The following is a 20,234-nucleotide window of genomic DNA, read 5'->3' as shown; positions in this document are numbered from 1 at the left end:
AAAATCTCAAATAAACAACCTAACCTTATACCTAAATGGGCTAGAGAAAGAACAACAAACTAAACCCAAAACAAGCAAAAGGAAGGAAATAATAAAGATTACAGCAGAAATAAATGATGTAGAAAATAAAAAAGAAATAGAACAGATCAATGAAACAAGAAGTTGGTTCTTTGAAAAGATCAAAAAATTGATAAAACTCTAGCCAAAATCAAAAGAGAGAGAGAGAAAGAGGGTGAGAAGACTCAAACAAAACCAGAAATGAAAGAGGAGAAATAACAACCAACACTACAGAAATAGAAACAACTGTAAGAGAATATTATGAAAAACTTTATGTCAACACCCTGGACAACCTAGAAGAAATGGATAAATTCCTAGACACATGTTACCTATCAGAACTAAAGCAGGAAGAAACAGAAAATTTGAACAAATCTATTACCAGCAATGTAATTGAATCAGTAATCAAAAAACTCCCAAAAAAACAGAAGTCCACATGGCTTCACTGCTGAATTCTACCAAACATTAATGGAAGAGTTAACACCTATTCTTCTCAAACATTTCCAAGAAATATAAGAGGAAAGAAAACTTCCATATTCATTCTACAAGGGTAACATTACCCTTATACCAAAACCAGATAAAGACACAATAAAAAAAGAGAACTACATTCCAGTATCTCTGATGAACATACATGCAAAAATCCTCAACAAAATATTGGCAAACCGCATCCAACAAAAATCATTCACCACTGTCAAGTGGGATTTAATCTTCGGATGAAAGGTGGTTAATTATTGGCAAATCAATGTAATACATTACATCAATAAGAGAAAGGATAGAAACTTTCAATATCTGCAGAAAAAGCATCTGACAAAGTCCAATTCATGATAAAAACTCTCAACAAAGTAGGGTTAGAGGGAACATACTTCAACATAATAAAGGCCTAATATGAAGCACCCATAGTCAACACCATCCTAAATGGGGAAAAACTGAGTTTTTCCCCTCATGTCAAGAACAAGAAAAGGATGTCTACTCTCACTGCTTTTATCTAACATGTTACTCAAAGTCCTAGTCCTCAAAATCACACAACAAAAAGAAATAAAAGGCATCCAAATTGGTAAGGAAGAAGTAAAATTTTTGCTATTTGCAGATGACATCATACTTTAGATAGAAAACCCAAAAGACTCCAGCAAAAAACTTCTAGAATTGGTGAATGAATTCAGTAAATTCATAGGATACAAAATCAACGTACAGAAATCTGTTGTATTTCTGGCACCAATAATGAATAGAAAGTGAAATTAAGAAAACAATCCCATTTACAACTGCACAAAAAATAATGAGATACCTAGGAATAAACCTAACAAAAAAGGTTAGAGACCTGTATCCTGAAAACTATAAAACACTGATGAAAGAAATTTAAGATGATGCAAAGAAACGGAGAGACATTTCATGCTCACTGGATCAGAAGAACTGGTATTATTAAAATGTCTGTACTGCCCAAAGAAACTACACATTTAATGCAATCCCATCAAAATATCAACAGTATTTTTCACAGAACTACAACAATCTTAAAATTTGTATGGAACCACAAAAGACTCCAAATAGCCAGAGCAACCTTAAAAAAGAAAAGCAAAGCTGGAGGCAGCACAATCTGGACTTCAAGTTATATTACAAAGCTTTAGTGATCAAAACAGTATGGCACTGGCACAAAAACAGACACAGAGAACAATGGAACACAAAAAAATCCCAGAAATAAACCCACAATTATATGATCAACAAATCTTCAACAAAGCAGAAAAGAATGTGTGATGGAAAAAGACAGCCTCTTCAACAAATGGTGTTGATAAAACTGGACAGCATTATGTAAAAGAATGAGACTGAACATTAAACCACACACAGAAATAAATTCAAAATGGATTAAGAAGCTAAATGTGAGATCTGATTCCATAAAAGCCCTAGAAGAGAACATAGGCAGTAATTTCTCTGACGCTGGCTATAGCAACATATGTCTAGATATGTCTTCTGAAGCAACAAAAGCAAAAATAAACTATTGGGACTACGTCAAAACAAAAAGCTTCTGCACAGCAAAGAAACAACCAAGAAAACTAAACGACAACCTACAGAATGGGCAAGATATTTGCAAGTGACATTTCTAATAAACAGCTAGTATTTAAAATATATTAAGAATTTATAAACTCAACACCCCCCCAAAAAAGAATCCCATTTAAAAATGGGATAACTGAGTCCTCTTTTGATTATAAAGTACCTTTTAACAGCTACTAAAACCAGTGTTCCTGAGAACACACTTTAGAAAACTCTGCTATATATCAATTTATGTGATTCTTCAGATCAAGAACTAAGATTTTTCCTTGATAAATAAGTATGCGCATATAGAACACTGTGCTCACCCAGTTCTTCTTGCACCTCTCCAATCACACTTCTCTAACTCATTTTCATCCTATTATTTATTAATGTTGGTACCTCCCAAAGACCAGCACTTAGAATTGTCTTTTTTCACTAAGGTCCTTTTCTCAGCAATCTTTACTCATTCTTAAAACTTCATCTGCCAGATCTATAAAAAATTTTCCCAAGTATTTATATAGCTCTGACCTCTTTCCCAAGTTTCAATTCAATATTTTTACTTTCCTACAGGACATTTCCACTCCATTTAGACTTTATCATCTGTCTCTGAACCTTGTCATATATTCTCCATTTCTATTAGCAACACCAGTATTTCCCTACTTACTTAGGTTTTGGCCTCTACCTTACCTATGACTCCTCCCATACCTTTCACTGCTGCTTTATGTTTAGTAGTTTAGAACATTTTATAGTGTCATCCTGAGGGTTATATGAGGTTCATTAATTGCTCATCATACAAAAGAGAAAACTGAGGCATAGAGGCATGACCAGTGACCCAGCTAGTACATGCAAGAGTTGGAATTCAAACCCAAATCTATCTGATTCTGGAATTTAGGTTCCTGAACACAGTGCTCTCTTGACTTGACATGAGGGCCACAGAAGAATTCAGTTCTTGGGGAAACTCACATGCTCAGCCATGGATTAGGCCCAAGATAAGATACTTTCTTATCATCAGGGAAATGTAAATCAAATCTTCAATGAGATATCACCTCACACCTGTCAGAATGGCTAAAATCAAAAACTCAAGAAACAAGTTTTGGAGAGAATGTGGAGATAAAAGAACCTTGTGCACTGCTGGTGGGAATGCAAACTGGTGCAGCCACTGTGTAAAATGGTATGGAGGTTCCTCAAAAAATTAAATATAGAATTACCATATGATCCACTAATTCTACTACTGGGTATTTACCCAAAGAATACAAAACAACGCTAAATCAAAAAGATATGTGCACTTCTATGTTTACTGCACCATTACTTACAATAGCCAAGATAAGGAAGCAGCCCAAGCATCCATCGATATATGAATGGATAAAGAAGATGTGGTGTATATAACTGTATTACTCAGACATAAAAACGAATGAAGTCTTCCATTTGCAATGACATGGATGGAACTAGAGGGTATAATGCTGAGTGAAGTAAGTCGGTTAAAGAAAGTCAAATACCATATGCTTTCACTCATATATGAAATTTAAGAAATAAACAAATGCACAAAGAAAAAAGAGACAAACCAAAAAACAGACTCAACTAACTGTGGGTTAACAGAGGGGAGGTGATTTGGGGGATGAGTGAAATTGGTGATGGGGATTAGAGTACACTTATCATGATAAGCACTGGGTAACATATAGAATTGCTGAATCACTATATTGTACTCCTGAAACTAATATAACATTCTATGTTAACTATACTGGCATTCGATGTTAACTATACTAGCCTGAAAGTAAAAGATACTTTCTTGCACCAAACTGCCATTATACATAAATATATATAAAACCTACTATAACAAGTTCAATATATCACAGATTTAGATTTACAAAACAGATCCTCAGGAGTACATTTATTTGGTTTTTAAAATAACTTTATAAAAGAAAAATATTCTCTCCCCTAGTATGAATATATTTACATTTCATTTTTATTAATTTTCACTAGAGGAGATATTCTGCATAGGTCAGGCTGTATCTTTAATATTTCAGCAAGATTCTAAGTATATCATTTATGAAATTTTTCTAGGAAACCCACTTTCATTCACGACAGAGAAGTCCAAAAGTGATCACTTTGGGTAGACCATGAATTCTTCTTATTATCTTAATCAGTTTTCCTTGAAATGATACACTGTCTTTGAGTCTCATGATGTATATATATGTGAGATATATGTAGTCAATTGCTAACCCACTTTTTTCCAATGTACATATGAAAGAATAAAATTTATCCCCTAAGTTCTGATTCTATAAACCTAAGTTCATTGCAGACTGCTATGTTAGGTCATATGGTAGAAAAAAATATTTATGAATGCTTAATATCAGTGAAAACCAAAAATAAAATTCACATGTAGTTCTATTTAAAAACATATTTTGACCTAATTTATAGATAACTTTAGTAACACTTTTTTTTTTTTTAAAGATTTATTTATTTATTTGACAGAGAGAGACACAGCGAGAGAGGGAACACAAGCAGGGGGAGTGGGAGAGGGAGAAGCAGGCTTCCTGCAGAGCAGGGAGCCCGATGTGGGGCTGGATCCCAGCACCCTGGGATCATGACTTGAGCTGAAGGCAGACGCTTAACGACTGAGCCACCCAGGCACCCAGCAACAATTTTTTTTAAGTTAAATTCTTAACTGCTGCATTGATCTGTGAAAGTTCAGCAAGAGCAGTATTGTTGGTCTACATAGAGTTAGATATAATTTATCTATACTAGTATCTACCGAAGTATGTACCTTGAAACACTACATTATACTGTTGAAAGGTTCAGAAAACACTGCAAATTTGATTCCTCTCTTGGAGATTGGCATTGTACAAGCTCCTGGAAGTTCTGCCATTAAAAAAATTTTTTTTGCTTATTTAATCCATCATTTCTCAAGTTTATCAATATCTTGATATAATTGGGGTCATTGGAAATAAGACTGGAAAACCTTGATCTATGATGATAGGAAGGAAGGAATTATAGTAAGTAGACGGTACCAAAATCATTTGTACTGGATTTTGGAATTACGTGATTTTATCAGTTTTTTTCTAGAATGGCTGTTTTTTAAAAGGATACATTAAAAAGATAATTGTCTCTAGGCAAGGCAACTAGACTAAAAGCAAATAGAAGCATGCTGGGTACCAAGAAAAAGACATGGAATACTCAGGGTTTACTTAGGTTTTATACAGAGTACGTTAGACACTGGTGTAAAATGAGGACTGGCCATGCATATTTAATCCTTCTCTAAGATCACCCTCTAAAGCATAAAGAAAGACAGTAAGAAAAGAACAAGTAGTTCACTTATTAAAATGCTGACATCCAGCATACTCACACTGCCCATTCAAGCTTCTCATTCTTAATAGAGTTGTACAGAGCCTGTAAAGAGAGAAAACAAGATGGAATTATTCTTTTCATTCTGTTCAATATTTTTAATTCAGCAAATGACCAAAGCCAAAAGGAATCAGCAAGTAATTCCTAAGCCCCTTGTTAGTCACCCCTGTTGGCTGTGAAAGATAAGGACAGGTGAGGCAAATAAGCATAGGGTAAGCAGCATTTTGTGAAACAGATTTTGCACAAAGTAAAAAATGGCTTTTATAAATAAGACACACAACACTGCATTACATTTTACCATGTAAAATATTAGGATATGATTAAAATTAGACCATGTACTCTATTTTCCTTATTCAAAATATGGTCTTGTAGTTTCATTAGTTTGGATACTGAAGTATGCATACCTTTTTCATTGATGTAATAAATTTAACTGTTTTCATAACATTTTAATGAGTAAGATACATATGAGGGGGACTGAACCTAGGGCATAGAAAACTATCTTAGAATAATTTCAGAGTTTCTATACCAATGACTCATGCAGTTGTTATCAGTCTAACTTCATAATTGTGCTTTACAGTTAGTGAGTGCTACCCTGGTGGGTGTGAGGTGGTGGAGGGGAAAGACAGAAAACTAGAGTTTTGGTAACAGTAATGACAGTCAGCCTGATTCTCTCTGATTCTCCCAGATAAGATCCTTGTAATCAAGTTGTTCCACTATGACAACCACCCAAGAAAATGCTACTCCACATCTATGCTTTCTTAATTTTGAGTAAGATGTAAAAGAAAACACAAATGTATCTTTAAGCTATAAAACCACGACAACAAATTATACTGAAGAAAAGGATATTATAATGATGCTGGAATGTTCTTCTTCAAGGAACTTGGACCAACTCAACTCAACAAAGATTCAGTACAAATATATTTAGGTTACAGATTTTATATTACTTGAGATTTAATTCATGTATCCTTAGCCAGTATTTTCACAAACTCTGTGGGAATTTTGCAGGGTGGCTACAACAGTCAGTTTAAATACTGAATAATTATGAAGCTAATAAAAATTAGAAGGCATTTCATCATTAATAGGACATGGTAAAACGTGTCCTCAAATACAAAAACTGATAGAACATCAAATTAAAATAAGGGTTAAATGAGGCACAAAGACCATGCTATAAATTGGATGTTCTTTTGAAGGAACTCAAATTTACTGAAGAACTACAACAACCTATTGTTTAAATGTCTCATGAGACTGCACTTGTTTAGATGTGCAGAGAGAGAAGATGTCTAACTCAAGCCTCAGAGACTCTTGCTGGATAAATGCCTTTTAAATGGGTTCCATTACCTGCATGAGCATTTTGAACCCACAAGTAATAGTGAGCTGAGAAACTGCAACTGAAAAAAGACAGATCATTAAAGGTTCTTTATATACTATCATACTCAAAATTACCTAGAGTAATTTAACAATGTAGTAAAGATAAAAAAAAAGATCTGTTCATAAAGGTAGATACTTGACAATGATATCTAAGCATCTAAAAATTTTCTAATATATTCAATTCTGTCCTAAAGCAAGTTTTTTCAAATTTTTTGTCCATGAGAGTATTTTGCTTAATGAGGTACTGAGTTCCAAAATAGAAAATTCTTGTTCAGATGCATATCATGCAACAAAAATCTTTTATAAAGTATTCTGTAAAATTCAACAAACTTGTCATATTGTAGTCCTCTCCCAGTGTATATATTATAACATGACAAATCTAAAAAGTGGATGTTATGCTTATCCTTTTCCAATTGCAAAATTACAAAGGGATTTGCTTGAATCTTTCTGGTGCTTTATAATGACACTATTTTTCTTAAAAAAAGGAAAATATGCTTTGCAAATGCATCTAATACTTATATATCCTTCATCACAACTTCCTATCCTTTTACGTATTAGCTTAGTTAAGAATTGATTCCTCTTTAGCCCCACAGTCCTCCCTTCCATTCTCGTGCAACCTAGACCCCATGCTCTATCACATCAACCAGTCTTGTTATTATTAATATCTTCAACTTCTTTGTCCTACTGCCTCTCTATTGTACCTAAAAAAGAAACACTGAAACTCTTGACCAATCCTACTCTGACTTCTCCAATTTATACCCCCTATATTAGTTAAGGTTTCTTTAGTTTCAAATACAAATACCTAAACTCTAGCTACCTTATGCATAAGGGGGCCTAATTGTATATGTAATAGTTTATGTAGCCAAATCATAAAAAGACATGGATGGGGCTGGCCTCAGGGACACAGGCATTTAAAACTCTCCTACTCTCCTCTCAACTATTCTCTTTCCACCCCAAACATCTCCACTCCTTGTTTTTTACTACACAAGAAACATGTCTACAACAAGCAACACCCATTTACATCTTTTATGTCTTTCAACAAGAAAAAACAGTTCTTTCTCCTAACTCCAATTTGAAAAGATTCTAATTGGTGTGGTTTAGATCACCTGTCCTCCCCATGGACTAATCCATGTGGCTGGAAGACGAAATATAATGACTGGGCCCAGCCCTGAAGTCAAGGAGGTTGGGGTATATATTAAAGAAGGGGTAGCACTGACCTAGCTAGCCAATAGTGTAATCCTCCTGAGCTTCACAGCCTCCCCTATTTGTATGTGACTAATTCAGCATTAATGGTGAAAATTGAACAAGAACACAAATTAATGCCATTGAATATTCATCATCTCAAACTTCAGGAGAGGCTTATTCATGAGCCTCCTTTAACTCTTTGCCATCTTCCCTAAAATGTATCTGCAATGGCATCTATTTTTTCTGCCTTTCTGATGGTAAGGGAAGGGATATCCCACCTCTACCAGGCTAAACCTCTAAAACTGGTCCTGATACCTTCCCTTTCTGTGGTAACATCTCCTCCTTTACTAGTGCCTTTCTATTAGCTTTCAAACATGTGCAAGTCTCTCTAAACCCCACTTCTGCAATTTAGCACCCTTTGTTCCTCAGCCGCTATTTTAGCTAAATTCCTGAGATAAGTTTCTGGAATTCACATCTCCACTTAATGTCTTCTCTTCAAATCAGGCAATCTTGCTTTTATTCCTGTTCCTCCATTAAAAACTGATCACAATAAATGCATCCGATTCTTTCATGCTAAATTCAAGCCACTTTTCAGTGTTCCTGCATCACTTTGCCTGTCAGCAGCATTGAATACTCTCAAATATTTTCTTCCTTATTTTCTGTGACACAATACAGTCTCCTGAATTTTCTCATAACTTTCTCATAATTTCTCATAACTCTTTGGATAATCCCCATTACTCACATCTTCCTCATCTTATCACTTAAATGTAGGTGAGCCTAAGTTTGTGTGAACTCTTGTGAACATTGGATCCATAGGTCAGATGCACTTGGATGTTTCCAAATACTACAAACTCAGTAAAGAGGAACTAAGGCATGAAGACCTAAAAGTGAAAATGTACCCTCAAACTTAGTAAACTTAGTATAAAGTATTTAATTTTTTGAGTGTGGAAACACTATACATAAAGCCCAAGTAAAGGCAGTTTACAGTAATATAAAATATATCCAAGTCAGAATCCTAGGACTGCCAGAATTTTTCTATCAACTATTTCATCCACAATACTATTATATTCCTATCATACAAGCAGGAAAGTTCCAAGTTAAAATCATATTTGTATCTGCCTGCTAATGGCATAGGGACAAATCTTTTAGTAATAATGTTTTCGGGATGAATTGTAAAAACTCTCTAATTCCCACTCAAGAAACAACAAAATGGAATTTCACAGCTGACAGGGGCCTTAGAAATCATAAAACAAATTCTTCCTTCTATAGGTTAAAGAAAATGAAGTCATATGTTAATTAACTTCTCTCAAGGTCCAATAGCTTTTTTTCACAAGCTCTGACTCAGAAATCACATTTTTCAGAAATCAATTGACTATATTCATTCAACTAAATACATTCTCTTTTATCAACTAACTAAAACTAACTACATTGTTTCCTCCTAAGACCAAACTTTACAGCACTGTAAATGCCTGGCTTGTCAAGACCCACGTGAAAAGGTAAAAAGGCTTGTGCCTCTCTTAGAATACATTCAATAATGGTGGTCATTGTAATTCTAGAGGATGAGCTTTCAACAAAAGTCACTGTTGCTAGGACACAGGCTTCAAATGCCTTTGTTGGTGACCATGACTGGTTTGCCACACTGATCCTATAGTCTCAGTCCACTTACAACTAAAGGTATCTGCCATATAAATGGCTGAAACTGGAGATGTAGTCTATAGCTCAGGAAAATAATTTATCCGTAGCTATGTAAGGGGTTATTTGACCTAGCTCCAAGAGAGCAAGGTTTGTGGGCAAACACTGTCATGAAAGGCTGTTATATCACAGTGGCCACAAATTGATAGTTGGGGATAAATCAACCTTAATGGGTCACAGTAACCCATATATACATTATATGCAGTAAGGTAATAACCAGTTATGGTGGGCTAAATAATGGACCCTCAGATGATGTCCAGGTCCTAATCCCTGGAACCTGTAAACATTTCTGTATATAGCAAAAAGACTGCAAATGTGATTAAGTTAATGATCTTGAGATGGGGAGGGTATCTGGGCTGGGTGGTGTCCATAGAGGATGGAAGGTGGAGATTTAAGAAAGACAGAAGAAGAGAAGGCAATGTGAAGATGGACACAGAAATTGGATTACAGACACAAGTGAAGGAATGCCAGCAACCACCGTAAGTTGGGAGAGGCAGAGATTCTCTCCTAGACACTCCAAAGGGAGTGCAGCATGTTGACAACTTGATTTCAGACTTCTGGCCTCCAAAATTAGGAGAAGATAAATTTCTGTTGTTTTAAGACTCCAAGTGTGTGGTAATTTGTTATAACAGCCCTAGGAAACTAATACACAAAGGTATAAATGGAAGACAGATATCTGAGTAAAGAAAGGTTGATTTTCAGAAATATTTCCAGAGTCAGTCCCTAGGTAAAACATAATCTTCTACCATAGTGGTCATCAAAATTAGTCAAGGAATTTTTTAATAATATTGATTACTGAGCCCCATCCCAGATCTACTGAATCAGATTCCCAGTTGAGAAAATATATGAATATTTCTAAATGCTCTACTCCTGACTCTGGTATGAGCCCTTCGTTAAAAACCACTGCTTTGCAAATTTATCAATCGTTTCTTAATTTTTTAAAAGATTTTATTTATTTATTTGTCAGAGAGAACACACAAGCAGGGAATGCGGGCGGCAGACGGAGAATCCCCGCTGAGCAAGGACCCCAGGACCTCGGGACCATGACCTGAGTTGAAGGCAGGTGCTTAACTGACTGAGCCACCCAGGTGTCCCTACCAATCATTTCTTTAAGTGAAATTCCTGCAACTTAAACCCAGGAGCTAGACAACAATCATATGCGTCCACTGAGACTAAACAGGTCAGAATGATTCTTCAAATTTGAAGTTCATTAAATTTTAAGAATGAGAAAGCAAAAGTAAATTGCTTAAATTACAGAGATCAAGGTATCTTGGTCTAAATTTACTTTTAAGTCTTTGTTCCTAACTTTTGATTGTTTCTCACTGAGATGATAAAATGCAATTTTATTCAAGGCTCAACACCATCACTGACAGCCTACACATGGTTCTCTGAAGTTTTCCCCATTACCATGCATTGTGTAACCTGAGTTTCTCTGTCTCTCTCTCTCCTTCCCTCTCCCTGTCTCCCACCCCTCCCCACACAGAGGCACATTTTGCAATCTATCATATTCATGTATTTTAGTTCAATCATCTCTAAACTCCAATGATATTTTTTCCCATGTGTTCTTTCAATTATTATAAAAATTACAAAGGATAAATTGGATAGCTTCCAATTGCCTTTATAAAGTGAGACAGACAGTGACCACAATGAAATTTGTACCAGGAAGAATTATGACACCATTAACACCAGGGCTGTCTTTTCCAAGTACAATATTCATGCAGATATTCAGATCAAGCAGACTTTTAAGTGTAAAATTAAATATGCACTACTCTGGAAGTACTCAAAGAGAGACTATGTTTGAAAAAGACATTATTTAAAAAACTAATGATAAAACTAGTAACCAAATGAATTTCAAATTGTTTAGAGAAACTCAAAATATGTTAAAGAAATGGTGCTCTATTTTTATTTTCTTCTCTATGTCTTAAAATAATATTGAAAAACTGCATTACCCCCCTCATCAGAGGCTTCCCTAAAACCAGTATTTAGAATGGACTTTTTGTTTGCCCCTTCTATTCCTGGAGGATTTCACATGTATGCAATGTACCAAATAAGATTATGGGTGAAAGCTATATCCCCCTTCTTTTTTTAAGTGGCAGAAGGCAATTGTCAAGTAGAGGTAAAAAAGAATAAACAGCCTGAAGCTTTGACCACAGAGCATTCATAGGGTAGATCCATTTTAAAGAGAAGTACTATAAGTCAAGCAGAGAAAGTCAATTATCATATGGTTTCACTTATTTGTAGAACATAAGGAATAGCATGGAGGACATTAGGAGAAGGAAGGGAAAAATGGGGGGGGGGATTGGAGGGAGAGATGAACCATGAGAGACTATGGACCTGAGAAACAAACTGGGTTTTAGAGGGAGGGGAGAGGGGGGACTGGTTAGCCGGATGATGGGTATTAAGGAGGGCACGTACTGCATGGAGCACTGGGTGTTATACGGAAACAATGGATCGTGGATCACCACATCAAAAACCAATGATGTATTGTATGGTGACTAACATAACATAATAAAATAAAATAAAAATAGGGGCGCCTGGGTGGCTCAGTCGTTAAGCGTCTGCCTTCAGCTCAGGTCGTGATCCCAGGGTCCTGGGATCGAGCCCTGCATCGGGCTCCCTGCTCGGCGGGAAGCCTGCTTCTCCCTCAACTGCTCCCCCTGCTTGTGTTCTCTCTCTCGCTGTGTCTCTCTCTGTCAAATAAATAAATAAAATCTTAAAAAAATAAAAAATAAAAATAAAATAAAATAAAAATAAAAATAATCTTTCCCAATTTCTGACACACAAAAAAAATGTTTTAAAATAAATAAAAATAAAGATGAGTTTCTCGAAATTGATTTCCCTTTAAACCACTTGTGTTCCCAAACCCACTAGATAATTTTCATGTATCCAAGTTTAAAGAGCACTACATTAAAGAACATATATTCACAAGCAACATCATAAACATTCATCTCTAGTTTTCACTCAGGGTGACAGAAGCATGCTCAATATAAAGTAACTGATTTTGAGTTTGTTTCCACATCTATAGTCAGGTCCAGCCACCATATAAACAAAATCAAAATCTATGTCTTGGACAATTAACTCGAACCTTCTGTTGTGGTGCACTTACAAACCCAGCCAGCAATGGCAGAAATATCGACCCATTATCTGTCTGACTCAATTGAGTAGACGTGCCAGCAAAAACCCATAATAGACAGTAGAAAACCAATTTAAAAATGCTTTTGTTATTGAAAGGGAATCTGAGGTATAACTAATATGTATAATTCATCACACAATAAACATTTTTGAGAACATTCTATTGGCTGGAGGGACATTATGCTAGGTGCAGATAAATACATTCTGCCTTCAGGGGCCTCTTATGTAAGGGTGACAAAATGTGATGCTAAACCTGATTGAACTTCACCTAATGGAGAATTAGCTAACAGAGTCAACTAACTTTGCTTCCTATTTACAAAGTGCAAGATGCTTTTACACACACAGTATCTAATATCTGATTTATATTAAATGTATTTTCTTTAGAGAAAAATTTTATAGAAGGAAAACATATCCAATCTCCGGATCTAAGAATTTAAAGTGTGGGGGGTGAGCATCTGACTGACATTAACTTTTTAAAGATTTTATTTATTTGACAGAGAGAGAGAGAGATTTAATTCTCTACGGGGGAGGAGGAGAACATGGGGCTTGCGTGATTGCCTGTTGTCAAATCTTTGTGAGCTAAAATAGAAACCACCATTTGTTCATTATTACTGAAGGGAAAAGAAATGCAGCCAAAGATTTGGTGAGCAGCTCTGGAGGTACCACTAAACCAAACATGAAAATAAATAAAACTGTAACTCCTAATTATCATTTCTACTAATGCAATACTCCAAACAAATACACACACACATATTTTCATTCGTTCATTTTGAGGGACAGGTTGGTCAATAAGGTGTTAAGAGAATTTACACAGAGCACAATCCTCCTAAAGTGCCTTTACTATACCTTACAATTGCTTCCCATTTGACTAGCTGCTGTGTCTTAGGGAAAATTTCTTAAATATGCTAGTATGAATAACACTATTACAAATGTAAGCAAAAATTTAAGTAGTAAATAGCCACTAAGTTCCTTTTTTTTCTTTTTAAATTGAGGTATAACTGACATAGAACATTATGTTAGTTTCAAGTGTACAATATAATGATTCAGTATCTGTACTAAGTTCCTTATTAAGTAACAATTTTAAGTAGAATTTTTTTCCACTTGTTAAAACTGTAAACAGATCCCCTAACATAATAAAGGCCCCATATATGACAAGTGCACAGCTAACATAATATTCAACAGTGAAAAGGCTCAAAACTTTTCCTCAAGTCAGGAAAAAGACAAAGATGTCTGTACTTGCCACTTTTACTGACCATAGTATTGGAAGTCCCAGCCATAGCAATTAGGTAAGAAAAAGAAATAAAATGCATTCAAGTTGGGGAAATAAACAAAAGAAGGAAAGCTGTCATTATTTGCAGATGACATGGTATTACATATAAAAAACCCTGAAGACTCCATAAAAAAACTATAGGATCTAATAAAAGAGTTCAGTAAAGCTGCAGGATACAAAGTCACTATATGAAAATCTGTAGTGCTTCTATACACTAATAACAAAGTATCAGAAAGAGAAATTAAGAAAATAATTCCATTTATAACTTTATCAAAAAGAATATAATAGCTAGGAGTAAATTTCACCAAGAAGGTAAAAGACCTATACAGTGAAAACTGTAAGATATTAATAAAAGAAACTATAGAAGACACAAATAAATGGAAACATATTATGTGTTCAGGGACTGGAAGAATACTGTTAAAATGTTCATTGTACCCAAAGCAGTCTATGAAGCAGTGCAATCCAAATAAAAGTTCTAATGGCTTTTTTTTTTCACAGAAATAGAACAAACAATCTCTAAAAGATGGAAAGAAACACAAAAGACCTCCAACAGCCAAAGCAACCTTGAGAAAGAAGAACAAAGCTGGAGGCATCACACTCTGATTTCAAACTATATTAACAAAGCTACAGTAATTAAAACAGTATGATATTGGCATAAAAACAGAATCACAGATGAACAGAATAGAAAGCCAAGAAATAAACCCACATATGTATGATCAAATAATTTATGACAAAGAAGCCAAGAATCTAAAATGGAGAAAGTACATTCTCATCAATAAACAGCATTGGGAAAATTGGACAACTATATGCAGTGGAATGAAACTGGACCACTATCTCTCATCATACATAAATTTTAACACAAAATGGATTACAGATTTGAATATAAGGCCTAAATCATAAAACTCCTAGAAGAAAACACAGAGGGTAAGCTTTTTGATGCCAGAATTGGTAATGATGGTTTTGGATTTGGCACCAAAAAGCAACAATAAGTTAAGTGGGACCATATCAAATGAAAAAGCTTCTGCGCATCAAAGGAACCATCAACAAAATGAAAAGGCAACCTACTGAATGGGAAAAAATATTTGCAAATCATGTCTGTGATAAGGGGTTAATATCCAAAATACAATACACATAACTCAACAGCAAAAACAAAAAACAAAAAACCCAATCCAATTAAAATATGGGCAGAGGATCTAAAGAGGCATTTTTCCAAAGAGGATCTGAATAGACTTTTTTTTTTTTTTCCCAAAGAAGACATACAGATGGCCAGCATGAAAGGATGCTCAACATCACTAATCATCAGGGAAATGTAAATCAAAACCACAATGAGTTATCACCTCACACCCGTTAGAATGGCTAGTATCAAAAAGACAAGAGATAACAAATGCTGGCAAGGATGCACAGAAAAGGGAACCCTTGTGCACTGTCGGTGGGAATGTATGGAGAACATTATAGAGGTTCCTCAAAAAATTAAAACTAGAGCTATCATGTGATCCTGTAATTCCACTTTGGGGCATTTATCCAAAGAAAATAAAAAGTACTAATTCAAAAACATATATGCAGCCCCATGTTCACTGCAGCATTATTTACAATCACAAAGATATGGAAACAACCTAGATATCCACTGACAGATGAATGGATGAAGTGTGGCGTATATACAATGGAATATTATTCAGCCATAAAAAGAGTGAAATCTTGCTATTTGATACAACATGGATGGACCTGGAGGGCATTATGCTAGGTGAAAAAAGTCAGACAGAGAAGGGCAAATACCGTATGATATCTCTTATATGTGGAATCTAAAACAAAACAACAGAAAATCAAGTTCGTAGATATAGAGAACAGACTAATGGTTGCCAGACTGGCGGGTGAGTAAAATGGGTGAAGGGGGTCAAAAGGTACTAACTTCCAGTTATAAAATAAGTTATGGGGATGTAATGTACAGCATGGTGAATATAGTGAATGAGTGAATAGTCTTAAGAGATTTGTTTATACTATATTGTTACAATATAGTATATTGTATATGCAATATAGTCTATTGCATATTTGAAAGTTGCTAAGGGAGTAGATTAAATTAAAATTCATCATCACAAGAAAAAAATTTTCCTAAGTATGTAAGGTGATCATTTCACAATATACACAAATATCAAGTCGTTATGTTGTACACCTAAAACTTATCACAGACTACATGAATTGATAGTCAGTAGTTCAAATTATCCTTTAACACATCACTAAATCTTTATAAACTGTTTCAAATGGAATAATTCATATTTATTGTATCACTCTATTGTACAATAACTACAAATATTCTATCATAACATATGCTAATATGTCAGAGAAAATTTTTAAGTAACTTTTTTAAACTACATTTTATAATTACCAATGATATTTTTTCCTATAATAGTATAATACATAGTATAAATATTTATACAAAATAGTACAGTTTCCTTCTTCACCACTAGAAGACTATAATTCCTATTGTAACATTAATAGTACAGTATAATATTTGTAACACTTGTAACAATATAGTATAAACAAATCTCTTAAGACTATTCACTCATTCGGGGCGCCTGGGTGGCTCAGTTGGTTAAGCGACTGCCTTCGGCTCAGGTCATGATCCTGGAGTCCCGGGATCGAGTCCCACATCGGGCTCCCTGCTCGGCAGGGAGTCTGCTTCTCCCTCTGACCCTCCTCCCTCTCGTGCTCTCTGTCTCTCATTCTCTCTCTCTCAAATAAATAAATAAAATCTTAAAAAAAAAAAAAAAGACTATTCACTCATTCATTCATATATTCAGTCAATAAATATTTACTGAGTCTCTACTACCTACCAGGTTGTCAGGTATTAATATAGGCACTGAAAAGGCCAGTGGTGAAAAACACAGGCAAAGAACTTAGATTTAGTGGGGGTGGAAACAGACAATAAAGGAATAAGAAAACAAACTCATCAAAATGATTCTATCATTTTCCGGTAGACTTCCAGATAATTATCATAAGGTATTTAATATAAGGTAACCTAAAAGACTAGCTTTCAACTGGATGGACAAGAAAACCTCTATGCAAGGAAATTTAATATGAGTGACAAGGAGCAGCCACACAAAGATAAACAGAAGATCGGTAAGCAGCTCCTTGGTATAACTGAGATTGGTGAGTCTGAAGGCCTGTGGTAAGGGCAAATAGGTAGACAGATCACACAGGGCTTTTTGACCAGAAAACAAAGAACTTCTGTGTGTGTTGGGCAACCATGGAGGAGAGACCTGCTCTAGTTCATGTTCTTAAGGTCACCCTGGTTTCTGTGTGGAGAAAGAACTAGAAGAGAGCAAGGGAAGTGGCAGAAAGACTGGTGGTGGCTGGGTAGAGATGATGTGACCTGGACTGAGGTAATGGCAGTGGCAGATTTGGGATGTATCAGGCTATCTTCCTAAATTATGGGAGAAGGGTGGCCCATTTTTGCATGCCTCAAGCACAAATGAAAAATTGGATAAGACAGTTTTAACAATAGCACCAGAGATATATTCTCTTCCATTAGTATTTAAAGTCATTTAAATTAAAAACCAAGTAGATATATTAGAATATATTGCTAAAAGAAAAAAGTAAGGTGCAAAAGAGTGCACATGTGTACATATAAATATAAATATATGCTTACACAGAACATTTCTGAAATACAGAAGAAACCATTGACAGTGACTGCCTTTGGAGAGGGTGATTGGGGAAATGGGGTGAGAGAGAAATTTCAATGTAAAATCTTCTGTACTATTCGAATGTTTACCACACCATGTATGCATTACTTCAACTGAAAAACTAGATACTAAATTTTAAACTTCTTGCACATGTAATCAAGTCTTCTGCCTCTCTTTAGTCTCCACAATGCCTCATAAATTGTCTCGACCACAGCCAGTGTTTAAAAAAAAAAAAAAAAACCTGTTGAGAAACCAAAGACCTCAATGATGATAATCCTAATACAACAATTATGATGGGAAACAGTAAACATAGAAAAAAGAACAATGGACTAGAAATCAGTAGAACTGTATCAAATCTGCCTCTTGAATCAGCTGTTATGACTTTAGGCCTCTAACACTAAACCTCTGCTTTCTTCATCTGTAAAGACAGCGTAACAACACCTACCTCACAGAATTGTGAAAATGATATGAAACGATTTGTACTCTGGTTAAGTGACACATAAATAGAAAGTACTACTTTTGTTACATGCAATCTACTCCTGTCCTCCCCAGATTTTATAGAATACTTGAATTTAAATACCCAGAATCTATCCATTCCATGCCCCTTAGCCAATCAATACCCCATGGCAAACATATGCTGGGCATTAGGAGAATCACTTATTTTTAATCAAATTGGCAGTTTGGCATCATGGACAAATTATGCCAACAAACTAACATTTACTGAGTAGTTAACAAGTTCCAAGACCTGTTCCTAGGGTTATACATGACCTACATCATTTACTCTTTACACCACCACCCATGGGTATTATTCCCATTTTACAGAGAAGGAAAATAGAGTGCAGAGGTTAAGTAAAGTGGCCGATCTCAAAATGGAATCATAGGTAGTTTGACTCTAAAGCCTTTATAATTTTTTCCTTGACCTTTGATTTCTTTTAAAAATATAGGCGTTCACTTCCTATTTCTACCTCTGTGTATACTAACTAGCCTAGGCTATATAATTCCTCCTCCCCAAATTTTAAAAGACAAGAGTACAAGTCTCTGACCACTCAGACTAGCATACTCTTCACTCAAGAATCTTAGAATTTGGCACAGAACTCCAACTGGATGTCTAATAACATTTTAAGGCTAGAGTCCTATCTGTTTTAGGATGCCAGGCTAGATGTCTGACAACTGAAAGAAGGCCTTCCATATATTTGACATTTACTGAGTGCTACTATGTGCTGGACTCTGAACTGAGCACTTATGTACATTATTTAACAACATTCTACAAGTATAATTTACTCCATTGATCTTAAAGCTGGGAATAAGGCAGACTGTTACTTGCTGAATGCTGTAGCTTGTCAGATCAAGTGCAGGATGCCCAGTTAAATGTGAAGTTCAGATAAACAATGAATGACTTTTTTTTTTTTTTAGCATAAGTATGTCTCCAAATTTTGCATGAGATATTTATGCTAAATATTATAATTTATCTGAAATTCACATTACCTGGGTTTTCTGTATTTTTATTTGCTAAATCTGGCAACCTTTATCCTAGTGACAGTTATTAGTAAGTGGTAAAACTGGAACTCAAACATAGGACTAGGACTCCAGAACCCATGTTTTTATTCACTACTCTACACTTTCTTCTTTGTCCTTCCTCAAATGAACTTGCCATGACCCTGTCAAAACACTATTAAAAGAGGATATGTATCTCAGGTAGAAGAGGTATTCTCACTAAGTGAGATTCTCATGAAAGATGGAAAGACTGCAACATATATTTTAAAAGGACCCTCCATTTTCAAACCAATGTGGGAAATAAAACTAGTATCCAAAAACATTATATAGATGTAACTTAATATAACAATCCTTAGAGCTAGACAGCTTGGGAAAAGTTAATGTAACTATGTTCTTAGTGAATCACCACCTTCTTCCATGTGAGTTATGATGAACTTCCAAAATATTCTTCAGCAAATGTTTAACTATTTTCTAACCTGATTCAGACTATTCATGATTTTCAAACTCATTACACTTATAATTATCTCCTGGTTTTGCTTTTAATTCTTATATCCTAATCCTCTGGCATTATAATTTATCAAAAACTTGTCTGGATTTGGATAGCTAAGCCATTCTTTTGAAAGAATATACCAATAACCAATAACTTCAAAGAAGATTCTGAATTATACTTGCCCTAATCAGTTGTTAGACCTTCCTGCTGGTAAACCTTATTGTTAAGAACTGCCAGGCTTATCTAACCAAAGAGGCAAAGGATCTGTACTCAGAAAACTATAAAATACTCATGAAAGAAATTGAGGAAGACACAAAGAAATGGAAAAACGTCCCATACTCGTGGATTGGAAGAACAAATATTGTGAAGATGTCAATGCTACCTAGAGCAATCTACACATTCAACGCAACCCCCATCAAAATACCATCCACTTTTTTCAAAGAAATGGAACAAATCATCCTAAAATTTGTATGGAACCAGAAAAGACCCCGAATAGCCAAAGGAATGTTGA

At 35.1% G+C, this 20,234-nt stretch overlaps 1 protein-coding gene across 1 annotated transcript in view; it reads right to left on the bottom strand.

The window, feature by feature from the left end:
* PSD3 (pleckstrin and Sec7 domain containing 3) overlaps positions 1 to 20,234 on the bottom strand; it is a 440,689-nt gene that overhangs the window by 187,889 nt on the left and 232,566 nt on the right. The window contains exon 10 of the mRNA XM_021681565.1: positions 5,417 to 5,460. Within this exon, the coding sequence (XP_021537240.1) occupies positions 5,417 to 5,460 (44 nt within the window). The remainder of the gene's footprint in view (positions 1 to 5,416; positions 5,461 to 20,234) is intronic.

The sequence above is a fragment of the Neomonachus schauinslandi genome, chromosome 2, assembly GCF_002201575.2.
Source record: "Neomonachus schauinslandi chromosome 2, ASM220157v2, whole genome shotgun sequence".
Classification (NCBI taxonomy): domain Eukaryota; kingdom Metazoa; phylum Chordata; class Mammalia; order Carnivora; family Phocidae; genus Neomonachus; species Neomonachus schauinslandi.
The sequence above is the reverse complement of the archived record's forward strand: the minus strand, read 5'-3'. Positions and strand labels throughout refer to the sequence as shown.